Source organism: Schistocerca americana, chromosome X (genome assembly GCF_021461395.2).
Source record: "Schistocerca americana isolate TAMUIC-IGC-003095 chromosome X, iqSchAmer2.1, whole genome shotgun sequence".
NCBI lineage: Eukaryota > Metazoa > Arthropoda > Insecta > Orthoptera > Acrididae > Schistocerca > Schistocerca americana.
The window spans coordinates 169,280,297-169,305,929 of record NC_060130.1 but is presented as its reverse complement, the minus strand read 5'-3'; the positions used below and the strand labels follow the sequence as shown (position 1 = coordinate 169,305,929).

Sequence of the window (25,633 nt, the reverse complement as noted above, 5' to 3'; positions counted from 1 at the left end):
TGTGTAAAGTTTTTGACAAAGAGTTTCATGTTATCAGAGTAAGTGGAGCCGGGGAAAGCCTCGCTAAAGACGGAAACTACAGTACAAGGATGACCTGGATGAAATAGGAGTAGTAACTAAACAATTTTGTGGAACTCCTACAACACCGTGATCATTCCGGTGTTGACACTGCTGTGAACCGTGTGAACACGGAGTTGAGCAAGCTGCTGCTGACTAAAATGGAATCTCATACGAGCGCAATGTTTGTTAATATAATTTGGAAATTAATTTATACTAGGCACGACCTATACATGAACAAGAGAGGGAAAGATAGGTTGGCTGAGACTCTTGCAGAAAATTCACGGAGGTCACCAAGGCACAAAGCAAGATCTCTATGGTTACTGGTGTCAGAGGGGTGTTTTTTATCGTCAGAATCTGGATTCGGGAAACCCTCTCATGAAAGAAGTTGATACAAGAAAGGAGTCACACAAAATTCTTAAAAATACAGAGTAAAATTAAATTAGCTTATTGAATCATAATATTACGCGACTGAGTAATAAGGTGCAAGAGCTTCTTGTCTCTTTCAAATATATAGAGAACTATGATAATATAGACATCATGTGGGTCGAATACGGGAATGCAGCCAAACGACATCGCCGACAACCGTCGATCTTTCGACAGGTGCACTCCCTGTATTTTTCGAGTCAAAACTGCAGCAAGTAAGTGGTGTAGAAGGGAATTTAAAACCTCGGTTTGCAGGGCAATTCCGGAAACACACACACACACACACACAGTAAACACTAGCGCCAATGCACAGCCAAAGATCACTGATGCCAGAAGTTACCGATAGTGAAATTATTAAAGAACGGATGAAATAGCATTAACTGTATCCCACTGTTTTTTAACAAGAGAGAGAGAGTAGGATTCCACGCAGAACTTAAGCAGAAACCTATCTCTCTATTTACAAGATTACGTGTTACTTTAAACTCAACTGCTTCCTGAATACCACTATCCCAGTAGCAAGAAGTGCATGCCAGAATCTCCGTGTTGTTATATTCCACTGGATGACCGGTGTCAAGACAGTGTTCTGCAATAGCCGATTTCCTCGTCTAAGCGTGGTTGACGCTTATGTTCAGTACACCGGTCTTCCACGATCCTGGGTGGCTGACCAGTATATGATATCCGACAGCTACAAGGAATACGATAGACACTTGCCTTACAAAAACCAAGATCATCCTTAACGTAATCTAAAAGGACCCTAATGTTAGCTGGAGGTCATAAAACATATTTCACATTATATTTACGAAAAATAAGGCCAGTATATCAGAGATGCTCTCTGCATAAAACAGAAAGGCCGTTGAAATCGGTGCCAAAACTGTATTATCATCACTCACTGGGTGCACGGTTGGTCAATAGCGCAAAGTACGTCTTCACTATTACATCGGAAACAGATGATCTAGGGATGTTTAGGAGTGTGGAAATCTTGCGTACAGACGTATGACACAAGTGACACCCAATCACCTGACCACGTTCGAAGTCCATGAGTTCCGCGGAGCGCCCCATTCTGTTCTCTCGCGATGTCAAATGACTACTGAGGTTGCTGAATGAAGTATCTGACAGTAGGTGGCAGCACAATGCACCTAATATGATAAAACGTATGTTTTTGGGAGTGTCTGGATGCTTTTGATCACATAGTGTATTTATTCACTCAGAATGTTGTAGATAATCCACTGTAGTTCAAAAGAAACAATGATTTATGTAATTGCAGTACCGACAGGAAAAATGACATTCATTGCTCCAATTATGGTTGTCTCTAGCACAAAGAATGGCGCACAATACTGTAGCGAAAATTTTTGACCACTTACCCAGCAGTATAAAATGTGTGGAAGGCACCAAACTATACTTTGAAAATAAACTGCAAGAGTTTCTCTTTAACAAATCCTCCTATTGAACAGAAGAATTTGTATTATTGTCACGTGTAAATGGTTGTGGGTAGCGTTTACAAACTCACTTATGAATATTAAAAAAGAAGCAGTTGTAGATGGTCATCATGAAGCCATGTATACTAATTAATTTGTGACGTGATGTAAAAATGATTGATTCGAGATCATTGTGATTGATCGTTCAAATGATGCATGAGCATGGAACTAACTAAGAATGTTTCACCATCTACTTAGTAATCTATAGTAGATATGTGGTATCATCTTCTTTTATACTGTAGCTTAATTCTATTTGATATCTTTTGTGAACATCATTTTATTACGTCCATGTATTGCACAGTTTGACGTATAATTTGGAATGTTCTCTCATTCTTCTATTTCATTATAATTGTGTGACGTCATCCGCCACTTACATCTAGTGTTTACATTAAAATCCCACAAGTTCTGTTGTAAATTTCGGTAATTTCCCTGAATACAGCTTTGTCTAAGTGTATGTATAAATTAGTGTAATATTGCTAAAGTGGGAATTGTAAAGGTTTCTGACGTATGGGTGTAGGCAGCGAATAATAATTATTATAAAGCAGAGAGTTTGTGCTGTGATGGAATCGGACATTTTTCCGTGGTATACATCCCACTGCTGCATCCAGTCGGTACTAGGTTAATGGATTGTACAAGCTGCCTCTTCCCAATATGCAAACGCAGTTTTTTTCACAAAATTGTTTTATTTCCCTACAATTCTGTAATTTTTTCCTTACGTCTAATGTGATATAAAATTTATGAATATGTGCAGTGAAGTCACCCAGCCAGTAAGGTAACTGCGGAGGCGTATACAAAATAGAGCAGTCCCATTACTACCTTACACTCAGATGGCTTAACGAATGGCGGTCGGTTATCATGTGCTAATGTGTTACGGCGCACTGTAAATATGGCACTAAAATTGTGCCATTTCTCTTCCAATGTGAGCCGTGAATTGCACTAATATTACTCCATTTCTCCTGTAGCGCTCTCTCGGCGAAAACTAAAAACCAGTGTCGAGTACTGAAATAATGGTCAACCGTGCTACGACCAACTCTGAGACGGGACGCAGTTGTCTGTTTTCGACTTTGCATATACTGACGTGGCGTCATGTCTTCTGGCACTACGAGTGCTACATTTCTCAGAGCATCAGATGAGTGTTTTTTAGAATGTGCGTGTGATGTACGGTGCAAGTGTAGAGTAGGGGGCTTTTTGAGGAGCAGTTGACCTAACGGAGCAGTGGCCTAGAAGTCAGAAGGTAGATCATGGCTTGGGAACTTATGTTCACGCCTGATGTACTCAGGGGACTATACATCATTTTTAGTTCGTGAGAAGCCAACCTGGATACACGCCAACTTGGCCGTTGTAGGGTCATGTTTCTTCTTCGTGGATTCGTTGAATCTAGACGGATTTTGGAGCAGTTTTACATTTGCATGTGTTGAATGACACCTTTACTTCCTGTATGTTGTGTTTTGCGCCTGTAAATAGCCAAAACGTTTCATCCCTTGGACTACATACCCAGGAACGAGAAGAAGTAGAAGACGTGAACAGGCTTCGAGTTGCCGCCTCTGCCAATCCTGCCTCTGCCAACCAACGACCTGATCCCTTAAGGTCCTAGTTTAAAAAATGGTAAAAAAACTAAGTTATAAAAAGTTTCCAAGCACACTGAGTGGCAATTTCTCGGCTAGGGCTTGATTCCCACTACCACCATCTTTTCTTCGCGTTTTATTTTATTCTTCGCAATTTTAAACGATTAATTGTAAAATTAAAATATAATAATCCTACACGAATTGAATGCCTCTGTTTCCGAAGTAGCTACATGCTACATACGATATGACAAAAGGAACCGCTCCAGGTAGTGATGATCTCCCACTCGATATTTTAAAGATGTTGAATGACGAGTCTACAAAACATTTAGCTAAAATATTTTCAAATTGTTTGGACAATGACAAATTACCAAGAGACTGGGATAAAGCCAAAATAATACTAATACACAGGAAAGGTAGTACAAAAGTTACAAAGAACTATAGCCCTATCAGCTTCCTGTCCGTACGGCACAAAATTTTAACTGGAATTTTGAACACCAAATTGAACACTACTCTTGACCTGGCCCAACCCACTGAGCAAGTTGCATTCCGCGCGGGATTTAGTACACCTTACCATATCCTCACTCTACATGAAACAATTAATAGAACAAATGAATACCATCTACCTCTTCTCCTTCCCTTCATAGAGTACGAAAAGGAATTAGATTCGATCAGTCACCCAGCAGTGTTTGAGGCTCTAACAGAGCAAGGGATAGAACAGGCCAATATAAAAAGTTTTATACAAAATGTACAAAACCCTCACAGCGTTTGTAAATGTAGTTGAAGAAACCAATGAGTTTCCCATCGAAAAGGCCGGGAAACAACTTTCTTCAGTAGTTCTCGAAAAATCGATGTGTAAATTAGATAGTAAAACAAAGGGAATGCAAATTCTGGGAAAGAGATTTAAAACAGCCTGAGGTCCGTTGACAACATTGTATTATTAGCAAATAGTATAGAAGAACTTCTAATACTTGTTAGTGAACTTGCCTCAGTCTGCTCTGAAGTTGGTCTAAAAATGTACAATGATAAATCCAAGATCGTGATGAATGAATGAACACCAGACGGACATACATCTGTTGGGAGTATGCTACTTCAAAGGGTCATAGAATATGTCTACGAATGGACGATGATGATGAATGTGTGGACACCAGAGGGAAAGATAGATGTAGGAAGCATATAACTTAAGAGGCTCACAGAATATATCTATCTGGGTCACCTGCTAAATATGGAAGGAGACTTAAAACCAGAAATATTTCAATGTATTGAATTAGGCTGGCAAGCTTATGGAAGATACTCCCCAGTTTTCAAGTCCAAGAGTCGGGGCAGCTAAGAAAAACAGCTTTGACCAATGTATACTGCCAGTAATAACTTATAGCTGAGAGACATGGACATTGAATTAGTTCATTGTCCTTAAACTAATAGCAGCCCAAAGAAGAATGAAAAGATTAATTTTGAGCTACACCAAGAAAGATACACTACTGGTCACTAAAACTGCTACACTACGAAAATGACGCGTTACAGATACACAATTTAACCGACAGGAAGAAGATGCTGTGATATACAAATGATTAGCTTTTCAGAGCATTCACACAAGGTTGGCGCCGGTGGCGGCACCTACAACGTGCCGACATGAGGAAAGTTTCCAACCGATTTCTCATACACAATCAGCAGTTGACCGGCGTTGCCTGGTGAAACGTTGTTGTGATGCCTCGTGTAAGGAGGAGAAATCACGTTTCCGACTTTGATAAAGATCGAATTGTAGCCTATCGCGATTGCGGTTTATCGTATCGCGACATCACTGCTCGCGTTGGTCGAGATCCAATGACTGTCAGCAGAATATGGAATCGGTGGGTTCAGGAGGGTAATACAGAACGCCGTGCTCGATCCCAACGGCCTCGTATCACTAGCAGTCGAGATGACAGGCATCGTATCCGCATGGCTGTAACGGATCATACAGCCACGTCTCGATCCCTGAGTCAACAGATGGGGACGTTTGCAAGACAACAACCATCTGCACGAACAGTTCGACGACGTTTGCTGCAGCATAGACTATCAGTTCGGAGACCATGGCTGCGGTTACCCTTGACGCTGCATCACACACAGGAGCGCCTGCGATGTACTCAACGACGAACCTGGGTGCACGAATGGCAAAACTTCATTTTTTCGGGTGAATCCAGGTTCTATTTACAGCATCATGATGGTCGCATTCGTGTTTGGCGACATCGCGGTGAACGCAAATTGGAAGCGTGTGTTCGTCATCGCCACCTTGGCGTATCACCCGGCGTGATGGTATGGGGTGCCATTGGTTACACGTTTCGGTCACCTCTTGTTCGCATTGACGGCACTTTGAACATTGGACATTACATTTCAGATGTGTTACGACCCGTGGCTCTACCCTTCATTCGATCCCTGCGAAACCCTACATTTCAGCAGGATAATGGACGACCGCATGTTGCAGGTCCTGTACGGCCCTTTCTGGATTCAGAAAATGTTCGACTGCTGCCCGGGCTAACACATTCTCCAGATCTCTCACCAATTGGAAACGTCTGGTCAATGGTGGCCGTGCAACTGGCTCGTCACAATACGCCAGTCACTACTCTTGATGTACTGTGGTATCGTGTTTAAGCTGCGTGGGCAGCTGTACCTGTACACGCCATCCAAGCTCTGTTTGACTCAATGCCCAGGCGTATCAAGGCCGTTATTACGGCCAGAGGTGGTTGTTCTGGGTACTGATTTCTCAGGATCTATGCACCCAAATTGCGTGAAAATGTTCAAATGGTTCAAATGGCTCTGAGCACTATGGGACTTAACAGCTGAGGTCATCAGTCCCCTAGAACTTAGAACTACTTAAACCTAACTAACTTAAGGACATCACACACATCCATGCCCAAGGCAGGATTCGAACCTGCGACCGTAGCGGTCTCACGGTTCCAGACTGACGCGCCTAGAACCGCACGGCCACACCGGCCGGCCGTGAAAATGTAATCACATGCCAGTTATAATATATTTTTCCAATTAATACCCGTTTATCATCTGCATTTCTTCTTGGTGTAGCAATTTTAACGGCAAGTAGTGTATGATATATTCATATCGAATTCTGAATATGTCATACAATGGTTACAAATTGGCTCCACATGTCACCACAGTGGATGAGAACGTTCTCTCTTCTATTTCACTTTTTAAGAATCAATTGTAGTAGTAAGAACTCGATGCTGCTCCATGTTGATCCTAGGTAAGGACGCAGATGGGCGGATTTGCCCCGGAACTTGTCCAGTACTTACCGACAGGGCGGTAGAAGTGAGCCACGCAGCCGCAGAGGTCGTAGGACAGCTGCATGCGGCACTGCATGCGGCACATGTTGTACGTGTAGACGGGGCTGATGAGCAGGTTGCTCTCGTGCAGGAAGCGGCACTTGCGCTGCTTCACCGACAGCGAGTGCGTGTTCGCCGTGCTGTATATGGCCAAGCCCGTCAAGTCCAGAGTCTTGTATTGGTTTTGAAGTAGCTCCGTGTGGCGGATTGCGGAGTCCGGAATCTCGTTGGGCCCGTGGATATACACCTGAAACAACGAGTCTCCCAAAAATCGATCTCCCATAGTAGCACCACACTTCTCATGTTTTGATCAGGCCGCCCTGCAGCTAGAAATGGAATGAGGTTTCCTCATCAGACTTTACATATGTGAAGCGTTTACACTGACATGCAGCGGTTTCAGGCTTGTTGAAACTCCTGCCAATTAGAAAAATTATCACTTAGGTCTATAACCAGAACTCAAAATACATCTAATTGCGTGTAGGTTTTAATTTTTGCTTCTGGAGCACAGTCTTTTATAGAATTGGTTCAAATGGCTCTAATCACTGTGGGACTTAACATCTGAGGTCATCAGTCCCCTAGAACTTAGAACTACTTAAACCTAACTAACCTAAAGACATCACACACATTCATGCTCGAGGCAGGATTCGAACCTGCGACCGTAGAGGTCGCGCGGTTCCAGACTGAAGCGCCTAGAACCGCTCGGCCATCCGGCCGGCTTTATAGAATTAAAAAAAATATAAAGACCAGAATAAAGAAATAGAAGGATTTATTGATCAAACCAGAGAGGAGTGGATGGAACCCCAGAGTGCAGAAACTGAAGAATTAAATGATGAAGTCCCATACATTGTAACACAGCGTAGGGGACGATGCGGGAGACCCGCACCGCCGTACTAGGCAAAGCCCTGGGGGAGGTGGTTTTGCTATTGCCTTCCTCCTACCGCAATGGGGATGAATGATGATGATGACACAACAACAGCCAGTCATCTCGAGGCAAGTGAAAATCCCTGACCCCGCCGGGAGTCGAACCCGGGACCCCGTGCTCGGGAAGAGAGAACGCTACCGGGAGACCACGAGCTGCGGACCTTAGAATTATAAATCAAGGTAAATTACAAGAAATGTATAGAAAAATTAGGTCCCTAACAAACAGAAAGCCAAGAAAAGTGAACAGGGCGTACTAAATAAAAATTTGTAGATGGCAGCATCCGTGGAGGGAGAAAGGACAATGATTGACGTACTGTCGTGAACGGTGTCATTAGAGACAGAGCACAGATTCGAACTACGGACGGATGAGGAAGAAATCGGCCGTGCCCCTTCAAAACAACAATCCCTTAGGGAAATCACTGAAAACCTAAATCTGGAGAGCCGGACAATGATTTGGGCTGTCGTCCCCCCGAATGCGATTCCTCTGTGCTAGCCACTGCGACACGTCGCTCGGTCACCATCCGTGGAAGTGAACAAACAGATATGGAAGGAATATGTTGAGGAATCACATGAAGTAAAAGGTGGTGCAGGACTAAAACTGAAGAATTAATTGTTTTGGAATTGTTCCCCATTCCAGGCCGCTGTTACCTTATGGTGAGAATCCGCATAACATCATACAGTGATTCTTCGTGGTGTGGCAAGAGTATAAAATATTTCCCAAGGCACAGATACATGCATAATAACCCATTGTCCTCTCGACGATGGAACGACTGTATTGAGAGCAACTTGTACGTTTGGGGTTTGTCCGAGAAACTGCCTTCTAGAGATGAGTTGGGCTCCTATCAATGTTTCTATCCGAGCTTGGAGCAAATTAGCACCTCTGCTACATGTTCCTTAGCTGTAACTGATAAAAAATTTGCGTTTGGCGTCATTGGCCGGGAGGCCCCTTGCAGGGCAGGTCCGGCCGCCTTGGTGCACGTCTTATTACATTCGACGCCACTTTGGGCGACCTGCGCGCCGGATAGGGTAGAAATAATGATGAAGACGACACAACACCCAGTGTCTGAGCGGAAAATCCCCGACCCAACCGAGCGAGGTGGCGCAGTGGTTAGCACACTGGACTCGCACTCGGGAGGACGACGGTTCAATCCTGCGTCCAGCCATCCTGATTTAGGCTTTCCGTGATTTCCCTAAATCGCTCCAGGCAAATGTCGGGATGGTTCCCTTGAAAGGGCACGGCCGACTTCCTTCCCGGTCCTTCCTTAATCCGATGAGACCGATGACCTCGCTGTCTGGTCTCCTTCCCCAAAACAACCCAACTCAACTCTTCCCCCAAATAGAACCCAACCCAACCCCGACCCAGCCGGGAATCCAACCCGTCCCCCCCCCCCCTCCCCCCATTTTTTTGTATTGCTCGTTGCGTTTGGTGTTGGTGGACGTCACAAGACATCCGTTCTACTTGATCGTTGATTTCTTTACTCAGTTTTTTTTATTACAAAGGGCGAGCAGCCCTCTGAGCTAACACGCTGAGCTACCGTGCCGGCAACCATTCAGCTATCGGGGCGGACTGTGGCTCATAAATCTTTATTCTATAATACTGCACAGTTACACTGCTGTTATGAAATCGTATAATACGACGGTTTAAAGAAAGAGGATTCCGATGACAGTTTAGTTGTTTCACGAACGATGACTTCTGGATTCGCTTTCACAATGAGTACACTATATTCACTGGAGAACTGCGTGTCATCTGGAAGGACTGGAATTGATGGAAATTTCTTACCTGCTGTAATTTCCTTAGCACAGTACAAGCAATACTACAAGTGCATGTAGCAGAGAAAATAGTACCAATATAGGAAAAACAAGTATCGTCAACCTTAGTAGCAGGTCATGGGATACGTTCAACCGGGTACAACTGCCATTGAGGCCTGAAGCGAAAACAATGAGACAGAATATGCCATTTCCGTTGGAGGTTGTTGCCTCGCTGTTGAGTCAAAAAGACATCAAACATGGGAGGAAGCGTCACTGCCCGTGAGAGGGAATAATCTGGTTAAAATCAGCTATCTGTTTGTGGCGTACCTCTTACTGCTCACTCCTCTCCGAACAATCCCTGCTCTTTTCAAAAATGGCTCTGAGCACTATGGGACTTAACTTCTGAGATCACAAGTCCCCTAGAACTTAGAACTACTTAAACCTAACTAACGTAAGGACATCACACACATCCATGTCCGAGGCAGGATTCGAAACTGCGATCGTAGCGGTCGCGCGGTTCCAGACTGTAGCGCCTAGAACCGCTCGGCCACTCCGGCCGGCCCCTGCTCTTTCACATACACTATGTGATCAAAAGTATCCGGACACCTGACTGAAAATTACTTACAAGTTCGTGGCACCCTCCACCGGTAATGCTGGAATTCAATATGGCGTTAGCCCACCCTTAGCCTTGATGACAGCTTCCACTCTTGCAGGTATACGTTCAGTCAGGAATGGCAGCCCATTCTTCAAGGAGTGCTGCACTGAGGAGAGGTATCGATGTCGGTTGCTGAGGCCTGGCACGAAGTCGCCATTGCAAAACATCCCAGAGGTGTTCTATAGGATTCAGGTCAGGACTCAGTGCAGGCCAGTCTATTACAGGGATGTTATTGCCGTGTAACCACTCCGCCACAGGCCGTGCGTTATGAACAGGTGGCTCGATAGTGTTGAAAGATGCAGTCACCATCCACGAACTGCTCTCTAACAGTGGAAAGCAGGAAGATGCTTAAATAGCAATGTAGGGCTGTGCTGTGATAGTACCACGCAAAACATCAAGGGGTGCAAGCCGTCTCCATGAGATACACGACCACACCATAGCACCACCGCCTCCGAATTTTAATTTTGGCACTACACACATTGGCAGATGACTTTCACCGGGCATTCGCCATACCCACACCCCGTCATCGGATCGCCACATTGTGTACCGTGATTCGTCACTTCACACAAAGTTTTTCCACTGTTCAATCGTCCAATGTTTACGCTCCTTACACCAAGCGAGGCGTCGTTTGGCATTTACCGGCGTGATGTGTGGCTTATGAGCAGCCGTTCGAACATGAAATACAAGTTTTCTCATCTCACGGCTAACTGTCGCAGTACGTGCAGTGGATCCTGGAATTCCTATGTCATGGCCTGGATAGATGCCTGCCTATTACACATTACGACCCTCTTTAACTGTCAGCGGTCTCTGTCAGTCAACAGACGATATCGGCCTGTACGCTTTTGTGCTGTACGTCTCCCTTCTGGTTCCAGTTCATTATCACATCGGAAACAGTGGACCTAGGGATGTTTAGTTGTGTGGAAATTTCGCGTACAGACGAATGACACAAGTGACCCAATCACCTGACCTCGTTCGAAGTCCGGGAGTTCCGCGGACCACCCCTTTCTACTCTCTCACGATGTCTAATGACTACTGGAGTCACTGATATGGAGTACCTGGCAGCAAAAATTGTCGTGTTATTGTTCCCCTTCATACACAGAAACGATTTCGACAGTAGATTTTATCAGTGGACTGCACTGTTTTATTTTGGCTCGTCTAACAGCATTTTATGATAACCGTTTCGCAACGAATTCAGAGTACATCAGGTCTACTGGCACATACTTGTGAACAAATAAACAAAACGTAATTACATAACTTTATTTTTTGAGGTGATAACTGAAACGTTGTGACCACCCTTCATAACGTGCCATTCATTCATTTAGAGGGACCCTGCTGCTCTGAATCCTATGGCGCAGGTCTAGGCAAATTATGGTTGAAGTTAAGACACCTACTCTGCTCATAACCAGAGGTTTACCGTCATTTCTATGGACTATGTTACACTCCTGGAAATTGAAATAAGAACACCGCGAATTCATTGTCCCAGGAAGGGGAAACTTTATTGACACATTCCTGGGGTCAGATACATCACATGATCACACTGACAGAACCACAGGCACATAGACACAGGCAACAGAGCATGCACAATGTCGGCACTAGTACAGTGTATATCCACCTTTCGCAGCAATGCAGGCTGCTATTCTCCCATGGAGACGATCGTAGAGATGCTGGATGTAGTCCTGTGGAACGGCTTGCTATGCCATTTCCACCTGGCGCCTCAGTTGGACCAGCGTTCGTGCTGGACGTGCAGACCGCGTGAGACGACGCTTCATCCAGTCCCAAACATGCTCAATGGGGGACAGATCCGGAGATCTTGCTGGCCAGGATAGTTGACTTACACCTTCTAGAGCACGATGGGTGGCACGGGATACATGCGGACGTGCATTGTCCTGTTGGAACAGCAAGTTCCCTTGCCGGTCTAGGAATGGTAGAACGATGGGTTCGATGACGGTTTGGATGTACCGTGCACTATTCAGTGTCCCCTCGACGATCACCAGTGGTGTACGGCCAGTGTAGGAGATCGCTCCCCACACCATGATGCCGGGTGTTGGCCCTGTGTGCCTCGGTCGTATGCAGTCCTGATTGTGGCGCTCACCTGCACGGCGACAAACACGCATACGACCATCATTGGCACCAAGGCAGAAGCGACTCTCATCGCTGAAGACGACACGTCTCCATTCGTCCCTCCATTGACGCCTGTCGCGACACCACTGGAGGCGGGCTGCACGATGTTGGGGCGTGAGCGGAAGACGGCCTAACGGTGTGCGGGACCGTAGCCCAGCTTCATGGAGACGGTTGCGAATGGTCCTCGCCGATACCCCAGGAGCAACAGTGTCCCTAATTTGCTGGGAAGTGGCGGTGCGGTCCCCTACGGCACTGCGTAGGATCCTACGGTCTTGGCGTGCATCCGTGCGTCGCTGCGGTCCGGTCCCAGGTCGACGGGCACGTGCACCTTCCGCCGACCACTGGCGACAACATCGATGTACTGTGGAGACCTCACGCCCCACGTGTTGAGCAATTCGGCGGTACGTCCACCCGGCCTCCCGCATGCCCACTATACGCCCTCGCTCAAAGTCCGTCAACTGCACATACGGTTCACGTCCACGCTGTCGCGGCATGCTACCAGTGTTAAAGACTGCGATGGAGCTCCGTATGCCACGGCAAACTGGCTGACACTGACGGCGGCGGTGCACAAATGCTGCGCAGCTAGCGCCATTCGACGGCCAACACCGCGGTTCCTGGTGTGTCCGCTGTGCCGTGCGTGTGATCATTGCTTGTACAGCCCTCTCGCAGTGTCCGGAGCAAGTATGGTGGGTCTGACACACCGGTGTCAATGTGTTCTTTTTTCCATTTCCAGGAGTGTATTTATTGTGAGCATCGTCAAAACACAATGAGCAAAGGTTGAAAAGCGTCAAAGCTTTTCATGTTTATAATTAAAGGAGATAATTGCTTTTAAAATCAGTCATTAGTTTATTGCAATATATGAAGTGTGATGGAGGTGAATAATTGTGTCATTAAGCATCGGTAAAGGGCTATGATTCTTCTCTTTGCAAACTTGGTACACTTTGTGCGTCAAAGGAATTCTTCTGATGCATTCCTAGCTGGGAAGCCCGGCGACCAGGTGGACACAGGTAGTGCGCCCACGGGCGAGCGGCGGTCGCGCGCCCATGTCGGCACGCTCCACAGAGGGCAGGCCCCCAGAGGAAGACGCTGCATACATCGACACGCTGCCAAGGGAAGCCGTGGACATTCGCACGTGTGCCCGAGGCAGCAGAGACTACAAACTTAGAGCGAGAAACAGCTCAGCCACGGTTCTAGGTAACACAGACAGAGCGGCGAGTTGAATAGCAACAGCACGACTTGAGTGTCCAAGAATCTCAAGTCGCGCGGGGAATTTTGGCCGTTTCCCGCGAGCGGAACACCTGGGAACGTTGTGGCAATACTCAAAGGGAGGAGTCTTGGTTTATTTGTATACTGTCTCACACAGGGTATCGCTCTCTTTTCCTCGCGGAATGCGACGGCAAGGAGGGAGGAAATTTTGAAACGGAGCTCTTCATTGGCGAGAATCTCAGGTTCGCTTTGAAAAATAGTACGAGCTACGTAATTTGCGGAAGGGCTGAGACAAGATGCTGTAGGGGAGCGGCTCTCTCTCCCCAAGTGCGAGGAGTTCACTAGTATAGGGGATTCCGAATATTGCATCTGAGGAGGCAGGAGTTCACTCTTGACTGCTTCCGATAGGTCGCAATGATTCTCTTATCGCTTGTCATGAGACGATGCTCTTTGCATTCGTCGCAAGCAGCGTAGAAAGCAAAGTTTGTTATATCCAAGTAGGCGTGCTTCACTCACTGTGCGCGTTATCAAGAGCTTAACTCAGGATCACATTTTGATTTACTACATGTCCGATGACGGTAGTACTGTTGGAACAGTTTTGAGCTTTATTTTATGCAGTTTCACGTAGGTTTGCACTTGCAGATCGACGCATACCGTCATCCAGTAATGATAACTTCCAGTAGCAGGTTTCGGTCACTATTTTCAGCGTAGGGCATGTTAGACGCTATCAACTACGTCGCCGACAGAGTCTCGATGCAGCCGCACGCAATCAGCCGACTCCACCGCCACGCTGACCACGCTATGAACATGGTAATACAGAAAACGCCCGCTTTCCTAGCTGCGCATTCTTCTTTTGCTTTCTTCAATTTCCTTGCAATGTGTTAGATGCTCATAAAGACGCAAGGCACAGTATTCACCGTTTGCCGGCTAAGAGAGTCATATGTTCAGCTGTTTTTTTTTTTTTTTTAATTTTATTCCTTCCTCATTTATTACACCAGGTCAACCCGTCTCGTGTAATTTATTTATATGTTAAATTAGAATAAAGTCATACAATGCTCATGTTAAAAGGCAAATACCAGGGCAGGCATATTATATAATTCGCTTGTTGTGAGCTCTTGGTATCAATTCAATTCTATTTGTCGTTTTTTTTTAATACTTTATACAGGAACTGGCGACCCAATTTTTTTATTTTTGTTTATCATTATTTGAATAATTTGTGAGCGAATGTTTAATGAATTTGATAAAATTTCAATAATTATTGCATATACAGTTTAATGCAGTTTCATTGAATAAACCACTTATATGTTGAACAACGCTCCTTGCATTTCATTTATAGAGTTTAAATAAAAATTCACACCTCTTTCTACCTCCCACACGTGGTACCTTGCAAGGTGATTGCTTTCATCTTCTCTGCCAGTTCGAGAAATGAACCAAGTATTATCTCAGAAACCAGGCGATAAGCATCGTCTCTTTCGACGTGGTCCATGATCTGCAGCTGGTAGCACCCTTTATTATTCAGAAGGTTTCTTCAGCACGTTGGAGTGGTTCCCTAGGCGCGCGCGCGCACACACACACACACACACATACACACGCACACACGCACACACACACACCCACCCACACACACACACACACACACACACACACACACACACACACACAGCACACATTGTCTCATCCCCATCCCTTACCGAAATTTCTTTGAGGGATTCCATTATTCGCCGTACTTTTTAGCTACCGACGGTCAATGAACCCCCACCCTTCTGTTTCTGGCTTACTCTGACACGGTATACATATGGCTTTCCAACGCTAGAGGAATATCGTCCTGGCTCTATCTCTCTGTCAGGTTTATACAGAACTAAATACTTGTTGGTAAGGTAGATGGGTGTCACGCATTCTTGCTTTAGACTGCTTCCCCTGCCTCTGACACACCGCTCATAGACAAGTGGCTGTGCGTGTTTCATACTGGTCTTTTCCGGAAGGGAAACAGTGTCAACGGGAGTACGTAATACTTGAGATGCTTTGAGTATCACAGATACGGTTTTCGGGACAGTTCTCTCAACACACTCATTTGACAATAGTTTTCCAGTTATTCGATTATAGGCGAGGTAGATTCCAACTGTACACAAAACTCAGTCAAATCATTCCAAGGCTGGAAACAATATTCACAAATGGAATCCATTTTACTTAAGATCAATGAAAGTTTCTCGGAAAGCTATACTGAATAAGGAGACTTGTGTAGAAACACTGACAGATCGAACGTCTACATCGACAGCAAATAAAACTGAAAATTTACTGATGTCGTTCCATGTTTTGACTCGAGAGCAAAAGTTATCTTAATGGGGATCTGATTTTTGTAGAGACCTGCCCTCTATTTTAGCTGATGACGCGACAAGTATGGTAAAACACTGAAATCTTTGTGCAGTGTTTGGACCCCAGTCTCGAGGTATCACTGTATACCAGTGCCAGAGTCATTCTTGTTCGATCCAGTGATCCATTAGACATATTTATACGCTGTACTAATTTAGAACATTATGTCTTGATTTCTGGTTTTTATCGAAGGTCTTAAAAATAACTGACAACATTATGTGTATTTATATTTGGATGTGTGGGTGGAGCAGTTGGGTGAAGGACGGGTGGGGGTGACGGGGGGGGGGGGGGGTGACACAAGAGATGTAAGGAATTTCTATACTTGAAATTCTTTTTAAACACTTTTTCTGTTTAACATCTTTTACGTACACATATCTCATAATATTTTAGTGTGGGTGCTAACGACCTAGCGAAGGTGGACCCAAGCATCATTATTACCAGCAGCTCCTGGCAACAACCCATCAAGACGCCTGATAATGAAGTCTCGGTCAGCTCTCGAAATATCGTCAATGTTTGTCACGATGATTTAGGCTCTCGCCCGAGAGCTTTTCATACATAATAGAAGCCGATTTCGAAGAAAGATTTTAAACTAAAAATCATTCCAAGGACAGGTGTCGGCATTGAACATGATTTATTTGTTACGAACTACAGATTAAAAATGAATGAAATAGGCCAAAAGAAAAGACCTAGTTTAAATAATTGAATTCAAGAAAACATATTTAAAGAAATCAAAAGGCAATACAGAGATTTAAATATGAGACTGGGTCTAAGTACAAAATGGCAAAGCGGGTATGGCTGGAAGAGAAGAAAAGCCAGAACCAAACAAAGGCTGAAATGTGGAATGAATATGTAGGAGATAGACGGGGAGGAGGGGTCGATCCAAAGGAGACTAACTCGAAAGCAATCACATACAAAAGGAAGGGAAAGCAGATAGAGATCGCATAAGGGACATGATAACTGAGAGTATAATTTGACAGAGCACTGAAAGACCTAAGCCGAAACAAGGCACGTAGACTATAAGACTTTACCATCGAATTATTGAGCTCCATCGGAAAAGCAACACTGATAAAATTGATCAACCTAGTATACGAAATACAAGAATGAAATACACTAAATACCCTCAGACTTCAAGAAGATTGGAATAAACTAACTTCTAAAGAACGCAGGTACTGACAGGTACGAATTTTACCGGACTATCAATTTAGGAAGTCATGGTGAAAAAGTACTGCCGCGCGAATTATTTATAGTACAATGGAGAAACGTGTAGAAGCCGTCCTCCGGAGGGGGGGGGGGGGGGGGAACTGTTTATGTTTGAGATATATACAGGGACACGCGAGGCGACACTGAACCTACGAACTAACTTAAAAGATAAACTGAAGAAAGGTGAACTTCCGTTTATAGAAATTATAAATTGGGAGAATGAATTCGCCAAGTTGACTGGGATACTCTATTTGGAAATTTATTATTAATCTTTGCAGTTATTCTTCCACAATTGCTCCTTCATTTATGTTTATCATGTAGATAAGACAAATTCAGTCTTTTTCTACTGAATGTTTTATTTATGTCTAACCAAACAGATTTCGCCATTTCATGCTAGGTATCATCAGTGATCTGTATTACGAGGATACTTTCAAAAGTAAGTTATACACTATTGCCCATTAAAATTGCTACGCCACGAAGATGACGTGCTACAGACGCGAAATTTAACCGACAGGAAGAAGATGCTGTGATATGCAGAAGATTAGCTTTTCAGAGCATTCACAAAAGGTTGGCGCCGGTGGCGACACCTACAACGTGCTGATATGAGGAAAGTTTCCAACCTATTTCTCATACACAAACAGCAGTTGACCGGCGTTGCCTGGCGAAACGTTGTTGTGATGCTTCGTGTAACGAGGAGAAATGCGTACCATCACGTTTCCGACTTTGATAAAGGTCGGATTTTAGCCTATCGCGATTGTGGTTTATCGTACCGCGACATTGCTGCTCGCGTTGGTCGAGATCCAATGACTGTTAGCAGAATATGGAATCGGTGGGTTCAGGAGGGTAATACGGAACGCCGTGCTGGGTCCCAACGGTCTCGTATCACTAGCAGTCGAGATGACAGGCTTCTTATCCGCATGGCTGTAACAGATCGTGCAGCCACGTCTCGATCCCTGAGTCAACATATGGGGACGTTTTCAAGACGACAATCATCTGCACGAACAGTTCGACGACGTTTGCAGCAGCATGGACTATCACCTCGGAGACCATGGCTGCGGTTACCCTTGACGCTGCATCACAGACAGGAGCGCCTGCGATGGTGTACTCAACGACGAATCTGGGTGCACCAATGGCAAAACGTCATTTTTTCGGATGAATCCAGGTTCTGTTTACAGCATCATGATGATCGCATCCGTGTTTGGCTACATCGCGGTGAACGCACATTGGAAGCGTGTATTCGTCATCGACATACTGGCGTATCACCCGGCGTGATGGTATGGGGTGCCATTGGTTACACGTCTCGGTCACCTCTTGTTCGCATTGACGGCACTTTGAACATTGGACGTTACATTTCAGATGTGTTACGACCCGTGCCTCTACCCTTCATTCGATCCTTGCGAAACCCTTCATTTCAGCAGGATAATGCACGACCGCATGTCGCAGATCCTGTAAAGGGCCTTTCTGGATACAGAAAATGTTGGACTGATGCCCTATCTAGCACATTCTGCAGGTCTGTCACCAATTGAAAACGTCTGGTCAATGGTGGCCGAGCAACTGGCTCGTCACAATACGCCAGTCACTACTCTTGATGACCTGCGGTATCTTCTTGAGGTTGGAGACGACCTGTTGCCCAGCTTAGACCATGCTCGGCGAGAGAAATGCATCGCAACCGTAGAGTCGCTTGATTTCGAATCATCTAGTAGAAAGGCCAGGTCTCTTCTCCAAAAACAAGATGTAGCTAACAAATTACATCATAACTCTACAGATAATTCTGCAAATAGAATTGAAGCTCACATACAGGCTACATCCAGAGCTCCAAGGGGTAAAAACTATACAAGTACAATACGCTGTGAACTTAGTGCCCCATAGACAATCAGCACGTATTTGGATCAATATTCTTCCAAATTTACCACTACTGAAATCAGAGACGCGCTGAAGAACGTCAGGGCAGGAAAGGCACAGGGACTTGATGGAATACATCCAGAATTCCTTCCCCACTGTGGGAAGTATGCCAAAAAATGGCTTGTAGAGTTTTATACAAATGTTATGACAACTGGGAACATACCACAGAAAATGAAGACCTCAAAAGTCACCGTATTGCTTTAGCCGGGAAAACAAAGTCACCAGCCAAAGAGCTATAGACCAATCGCATTGCTCAGTGTCACGTACACATACCAACATAAGTTTTGCATCACCTCGGTTCCGAGAGTTCCGGAACCTGTACAGAATATTGGAATAGATATCAACATAAACATCATTTCCGCCCTTTTTATTGCTCATGAAAACCACACATTGCTTCTTGTATTACAATACAGCGAGACCTTCAGAGTTGGTGGTCCAGACTGCAGTACACAGCGGTACCTCTAATACCCAGTAGCACGTCCTCTTGCATTGATGCATGCCTGTATTCGTCGTGGCATACTATCCACAAGTTCATCAAGGCACTGTTGATTCATATCGTTCCACTCCTCAACGGCGATTCGGCGTAGACCCCTCAAAGTGGTTGGTGGGGCACGTCGTTCATGAACAGCCTTTTTCAACCTATTCCAGGCATGTTCGATAGGGTTCATGTCTGGAGAACATGATGGCCACTCTAGTCGAGAGATGTTGTTATCCTGAAGGAAGTCATTCATAAGACGTGCACGATGAGGGAGCGAATTGTCGTCCATGAAGACAAATGCCTCGCCAATATGCTGCCGATATGATTGCACTGTCGGTCGGAGGATGGCATTCACGTGTCGTACAGCCGTTACGGCGCCTTCCATGACAACTAGCGGCGTACGTCGGCTCCACATAATTGCACCTAAAACAGCAGGCAACCTCCACCTTGCTGCACTCGCTGGACAGTGTGCCTAAGGCGTTCAGCCCGACCGGGTTGCCTCCAAACACGTCTCCGACGATTGTCTGGTTGAAGGCATATGCGACACTCATAGGTGAAGAGAACGTGATGCCAATCCTGAGCGGTCCATTCGGCATGTTGTTGAGCCCATCTCTACCACGCTGCATGGTGTAGTGGTTGCAAAGAATGGCCTCGCCATGGACGTCGGGAGTGAAATTGCTCATCATGAAGCCTATTGCGCTTAGTTTGACTCTTAACACGACGTCCTGTGGCTGCACTAAAAGCATTATTCAACATGGTGGCGTTGTTGTCAGGATTCCTCCGAGCTGTAATCCATAGGTAGTAGTGGAGGAGGAGGAGGAGATTAGTGTTTAACGTCCCGTCGACAACGAGGTCATTAAAGACGGAGCGCAAGCTCGGGTCAGGGAAGGATGGGGAAGGAAATCGGCCGTGCCCTTTCAAAGGAACCATCCCGGCATTTGCCTGAAGCGATTTTAGGGAAATCACGGAAAACCTAAATCAGGATGGCCGGAGACGGGATTGAACCGTCGTCCTCCCGAATGCGAGTCCAGTGTGCTAACCACTGCGCCACCTCACTCGGTAGGTAGTAGTCATCCACTGCAGTGGCAGCCCTTGGGCGGCCTGAGGAAGGCATGTAATCGACAGTTCCTGTCTCTCTGTATCGCCTCCATGTCCGAACAACATCGCTTTGGTTCACTCCGAGACGCCTGGACGCTTCCCTTGTTGAGAGATCTTCCTGGCACAAAGTAACAATGCGGACGCGATCGAACCGCGGTATTGGCCGTCCAGGCATGGTCGATCTACAGACAGCACGAGCCGTGTAGCTCCTTCCTGGTGGAATGACTGGAACTGATCGGCTGTCGGAGACCCTCCGTCTAATAGGCGCTGCTCTTGCGTGGTTTTTTACATCTTTGGGCGGGTTTAGTGAGTTCTCTGAACAGTCAAAGGGACTGTGTCTATATAAGACTGAGCTCAAAAATATTGGAAACAATCCCAGACGAACAAGCAGGATTCCGACCTAATAGAAGCTGCACTGAAACTTCCATAACAACCTACATGGAAGCAGCCTATCAGAAAAAGCAAAAACATCAACTACATTCATATATTTGAGCGCAGCGTATTACGTTGTCTGGAGACAGTACAAGCAGAACAAACTAATTCAAATAATTGCAAGCAGCAATACTATCATACTGATCGAGAACATACTTGCTGGGAGAGCTTTCAAAGTGTTTACTGGGGAAAGAAAGAGCTCCACCAAGATACTCAACAATGAGCTACCCCAGGGTTCAGTCCTCGCCACACTGTTCTTCAGTCTTAACATTTCCCACACTCCAAAGACAACCTAGGAACTGGACAAGCATTCGGAAGGACAACGGTTCAAATCCGTGTCCGGCCATCCTGATTCAAGTTTTCCGTGATTTCCCTAAATCGTTTCAGGTCAATGCCGCGATGGTTCCTTAGAAAGGGCACGACCGACTTCCTTCCCTAATCCGATGGTACCGATGACCTCGTTGTTTGGTCCCCTCCCACAAATCAACCAACCAACCAACCTATGAAGTTTCGCTACCCGGACGACTCTGCCCTAGACCACTGAAGACATCCTGTGCTCCGATCTAAAGTCACTGACTGGCTTCTTCTACAGATGGAGACTGCAGCCAAACCCGAACAAGACGGAAGTATCATGCATCCACCTTTGCAACCACTCAGCAAGAAGAGAGCTCAACGTTACCTGTGAAGAGAAACGCCTTAACCGTAACAACTACCCCAAATATCTAGGAGTTAAAAAAGGACAGGACGCTCTCTTACATGGAGCACCTGACAAAAAATGCAGGCAAAATGAGGACGGAGAAACAACATCATCCATACATTTTGCGGCACTAGTTAGGGCTCCACAGTAGATGCACTGCGCACATCAGCAGTTGGGCTTGTCTACTCTGTGGCAGAATACTGCGCTCCAGAATAGATTAATAGCGCGTACACAAACATAATTGATGTGGTATGAAACAACACCAAGCACAAAATCAGCGGCACAATAAAATCTACCCCTACCTTATGGCTGCCAACCCTGAACCATATATCACCAGAGATACGGCGAAAAAATGCTCTCCTTAGAGAATACAACAAGGTAATTAATAACCCTCAGCTGGCCATTCATAATGTCATTCTCAGTGGAGAGAAGTCTTCCGAAGTATGAGTGATTTAAGGTGTGCCGCAGGGTAGTGTCGTAGGACCGTTGTTATTCACAATATATATAAATGCCCTTGTGGATAACATCGGAAGTTCACTGAGGCTTTTTGTGTATGATACTGTAGTTTATCGAGAGGTTGTAACAATGGAAAATTGTACTGAAATGCAGGAGGATCTGCAACGAATTGAAGCATGGTGCAGGGAATGGCAATTGAATCTCAATGTAGACAAGTGTAACGTGCTGCGAATACATGGAAAGAAAGATCCTTTATCATTTGGCTACAATATAGCAGGTCAGTAACTGGAAGCAGTTAATTCCATAAATTATCTAGGAATAGGCATTAGGAGTGATTTAAAATGGAATGATCATATAAAGTTGATCGTCGGTAAAGCAGATGCCAGACTGAGATTCATTGGAAGAATCCTAAGGAAATGCAGTCCGAAAACAAAGGAAGTAGGTTACAGTACATTTGTTCGCCCACTGCATGAATACTGCTCACCGGTGTGGGATCCGTACCATATAGCGTTGATAGAAGAGAAGAGAAGATCCAACGGAGAGCAGCGCGCTTCGTTACAGGATCATTTAGTAATCGCGAAAACGTTACGGACCTGATAGATAAACTCCAGTGGAACACTCTGCAAGAGAGACGCTCAATAGCTCGGTACAGGCTTTTGTTGAAGTTTCGATAACATACCTTCACCGAGGAGCCAAGCAGTACATTGCCCCCTCCTACGTATATCTCGCGAAGAGACCATGAGGATAAAATCAGAGAGACTGGAGCCCTAATAGACGCATACCTACAACCTTTCTTTCCACGAACAATACGAGACTGGAATAGAAGAGAGAACCGATAGGGGTACTCAACGTACCCTCCACCTCACACCGTCAGGTGGCTTGTAGAGTATGGATGTAGATGTAGATGTAGATACAGCTGAGGTGGAACGCAGAAGTCTTAGATCAAGAAGATCACTAGTACTCACTGCTAAAGACATAACTTTGACATCCACAGTCTCTGGAAACAACACTAACAAGAACAATGCCCACCAAAATGCCAAAGATTCATGGTAAATGAGAAGCCACTCGGCTGCAGTCAGTCGCTCTTTAAATCGCAACTTTAAATCGCACACGCATTGGCCACGGAAGAAGTGCTGGCACCATCTACAAATGGGGAAAGATACCAACTCCAAATTGCGACTGCGGTGCTGAAAAACAAAGTCTAGCACATGATAGGAGAGTGTCCAGTTTGAGCTTACAAGAGAACCTCCATCGACTTCCCAGCTGCAACAGAGGAGGCTGTCGATTATATTCACTGTCTGGATTTCAATTTGTAATTAAATTGTGTATAAGTGTATAAGAATTGCGATATATGTCATACGATAAATAAATAAACTATCTCTATATTTTATCCTGCGGGTACAAGATGCTCACAGCACATGTATAAAATTGATGGGTCACGTTCATACACTTCACAGTCGAATAACTAATGACTAGACACTGAATCTAACTGCGAAGAAAAGAAATTTATGGCACGACGTGACTAAATGATGGAATCGGTTGATACGATACCTTCTGACACATCAAACATCCATCAGTTTGATAATGGAGCGAAATGTGAATGGAAAAAACTGTAGGGGGAAACCACAGTCTGATTACAGTAAGCAGGTTAGTAGTTATGCAGATATAAAGAGGCTTGCACAGAACTGACTAGCGTGAGGAGCTGTATCACACAAGTCTTCGGACTGAAGATCACAACAACAATTTAAGCGGTTAGAAAATTAATGTTGACATCCATACAGACAGCCCTCGGGAGAAGAGACTAAAGTGTTCATAACAAATCAAGAAGAGAGTGAGTCTTCAATGGAGGACTAGCGACACAGTGTAATATAGCATGCCACTATAATATTACTGGTAGTGCTTTTAGCTTTGCAATAGATGTTCAAATTGTAATGAAAGTGTCCAAACTTTATATTTCTGATTTATTCCCTCATAGGAATATTCCAAGCTATTCCCGAAAAATTGTCACAATCTGTGTAGAAGCATTACTGAAGTTTTTGCGTATCAGAAAGAATCGCTCATTGTGGAAGGATGGGGAAAGAAATCGCGTAAACGATTTTGAAAGGAACCGCTCCGATATTTCCTTTTAGTGATTTAAGGAAGCTCCGAAATAAAACTGAATTTTGATAGCCAGACGAGGATTTGAAACGCAAATCTTCCGAGAATGTGTCCAGTCTCTTAAGCATTATATTAAATCGTTCGGTTGCGAAGAGAAATCTAGGGGGTTCCAGTCAAATGATCAGATGTGCTATGTGGCATGACAGTACGCAAGTAGGCTAGCAGACCATCATGTATCAGTTAGTTACATAACCTGTTCTGCTAGCGACGGTACACCTTAAAGCATGAGACACAGTGTGTTCTACTTTCATATAGACCCTCTAGGAATCACTGAACTGTGTGTGCCAAGGAATACTCCCCTTAGGATTCCCGTGGAGTTTCCATGATAATGACAGAAACTTTCAAGAATTCTGGGAAATAACAGATGAGATACGGAAACCTCGTTCGCAAATGCCTCATTCGATTATCACAAACCAAAAGTCGAAAGGTTCAAATTCACACTTAGTCTGTTGACGACGATAAAAATCTAAGTAGACTCTTTTCTATAAATTATTCTACCTGCACAAGCAACATTCACAGTTCTTTCAATACGGCGTCACCCAATTGCTTTATAGTCATAACACTATCTCAGGAAGTTCTGTTGCAGCCGTTCGAACACTTCTCGTGTTGTTGCCTATGACATCTCCGAAGGAACACTCACTACATATACAGGGTGAAAAGTATTTAAACCGACAAACTCTGGGACGTTGTAGGGGACATCAAAACAAATATTTTTCCCTAATGTCATTTTTTCCTATGAGGATTATTTAAACCGGTGGAGGCCGTATTACGCTCTTCAGTTGTAGGAAACTGCTGTCCACCAGTGTAGTAGTGCATTGTCTCTGTTTACTAATGGCGCGATACGCCTGGAGTGAGTACATTGATACGGTTGGTGCGTACTACGTAGCGCACCACAACGGACGAGCTGCACAGCGTGTTTATCAACAGTAACACCCTAATTGCCGAATCCCGCATCATACGACCTTTGCTGCTGTGTAGCAAGGTCTGCGTGAGACCGGGTCATTTAGCAGATTACCTGGACAGGGACGCCGTCACACGGTAAGAACGCTGCAATTTGAGGAAGCTGTCTTGGAGCATGTGAAGGGGCATCCTTCAATCAGCACTCGTGCAATTGCACGTAACATGGGGACGAATTAGACGAATGTAAGAACAGTCCTTCGAGAGCAATTATTACGTCCATTTCACTTACAGCGTGTCCACAACCTGGAACCAGTTGATTATCCACCCAGAGCACAGTTTTCGCAGTGGTACCTGGAACAGTGTAAAATGCGTCCTACATTTTCATCCTCTGTGTTGTTTACCGAGGAAGCAACGTTCGGGCGTGATGGAGTCTTCAACATCCACAATTCGCATGTTTGGA

The 25,633-nt window shown here is 45.1% G+C and overlaps 1 protein-coding gene across 1 annotated transcript in view; it reads right to left on the bottom strand.

Annotated features, from left to right (window-relative positions):
- LOC124555888 (sodium channel protein Nach-like) overlaps positions 1–25,633 on the bottom strand; it is a 198,314-nt gene that overhangs the window by 49,520 nt on the left and 123,161 nt on the right. Inside the window, exon 8 of the mRNA XM_047129948.1 lies at positions 6,802–7,078. Within this exon, the coding sequence (XP_046985904.1) occupies positions 6,802–7,078 (277 nt within the window). The remainder of the gene's footprint in view (positions 1–6,801; positions 7,079–25,633) is intronic.